Below are 1240 nucleotides of genomic sequence, written 5' to 3'. Positions count from 1 at the left end.
TGTCGACAGAGCGAATTCGCCTCTACCGCTATGTGTGCTTGGTTTGTTGGTATAGGGACGAAAGGAGGTCTCACAGGATTGTCTTGCATTGGGTCCAAGTGGTTTGCAAGGAGCACGCCGATGCAACAGGTTTACAGCACTAGAAGTTCAAGTGGGTGCGCTCACAAACAGAAGAAGAGAAGAAAGCCTACTAAGGCACTGTTGGCAGAAGAGTTTAAGTAGCAGCGCTTTGTCGTGTGTTTTTACATATAAAAACGACTGTTTCGATAATGGTAATCTCGAAAAACAAACTATCTTACAGGAAATGTATGCTGAGCCGAAAGTTGGTGCAACGCTTAAAAGCAAAGATGAAGTTGACCCAGTGTATCAATTCTCAACCTCCCTAACAACGATTAGCGCTTCAAAGGACGTCAGTTTTCGTCCATTGAAGGCTAAATGGTATGCTACAAATGAATTAGTCGGTAGTTATACACTTGCGTGCGAATTGTTTCAATTATCGGAGCCATAATGTGCCTCGCTGCACAATCACGCCGTGCTTGCAACAGCACAATCCACTGGAAGTGCATCAACGGAATCAACCCGTTTTGTTTGTTTAGAAGGAGTACTGAGAAGCAGGTAGAGAAATGGATGGCTGAGTGAAATATAGATGTATAGGAATGGATGATGATGTTGATAAGCGGATGTGTGGATGGGCGAATGGACGGGTAGTAAGACCGAAGAATACGTTCTAAAAGATGGGATTAGGTGATTGAGTGAATGAACTGGTGGGTAGTTGAGTTGATAGGGGTATTTCTGAATGGCTAGATCAGATACGCGTCCTCTCTAGCTTGCTTTCGTTCGTTATTGCTGAGAAGTCATTTCCTATTTCCACAGTAGTTTTTCAATTATATTTATTTTCTGTATGTCAGTTCCAAAGATGGTGTGAAATCTCGATCGAAAAACACTTGTCCGTGTAACATATCATCTTCAAATTTCCGGCTTCTTTTTATCATCTCAACAGCAATTGGCGTTTAGTACAAAACTACTACCTGAATATTTCAAGTCCTTTGTTTACAATTTTAGAATCCTTTTTCTTGGAGAAACCTTCCTCTGTCACATCAACCTCCACAATGAAAGCGGAGTGGAATGTAAAAATGTAGTTCTCAAGGTGAGATTTCTACCCATCTTCCATCTTTCATTAATTAGCTCTGCTTAAACTTGTTTTTTTCTAAACCATAGATAAGTCCATTTAGCTTCTCCC

General features: G+C 41.0%; 1 protein-coding gene across 1 annotated transcript in view; it reads left to right on the top strand. All coding sequences in view use genetic code 11, as the record gives it.

Moving 5' to 3' along the window:
* Positions 1 to 688: 688 nt before the first annotated feature.
* Positions 689 to 1240, top strand: part of EGR_10618 (hypothetical protein) — a gene marked incomplete at both ends in the record, with an annotated part of 2901 nt that continues 2349 nt past the window's right edge. The window contains 2 exons of the mRNA XM_024499867.1: positions 689 to 744; positions 1063 to 1147. Of these exons, the coding sequence (XP_024345718.1) occupies positions 689 to 744; positions 1063 to 1147 (141 nt within the window). The remainder of the gene's footprint in view (positions 745 to 1062; positions 1148 to 1240) is intronic.

This window comes from Echinococcus granulosus, assembly GCF_000524195.1.
Source record: "Echinococcus granulosus chromosome Unknown EG_S00242, whole genome shotgun sequence".
In the NCBI taxonomy this organism is placed as follows: domain Eukaryota; kingdom Metazoa; phylum Platyhelminthes; class Cestoda; order Cyclophyllidea; family Taeniidae; genus Echinococcus; species Echinococcus granulosus.
The sequence above is the reverse complement of the archived record's forward strand: the minus strand, read 5'-3'. Positions and strand labels throughout refer to the sequence as shown.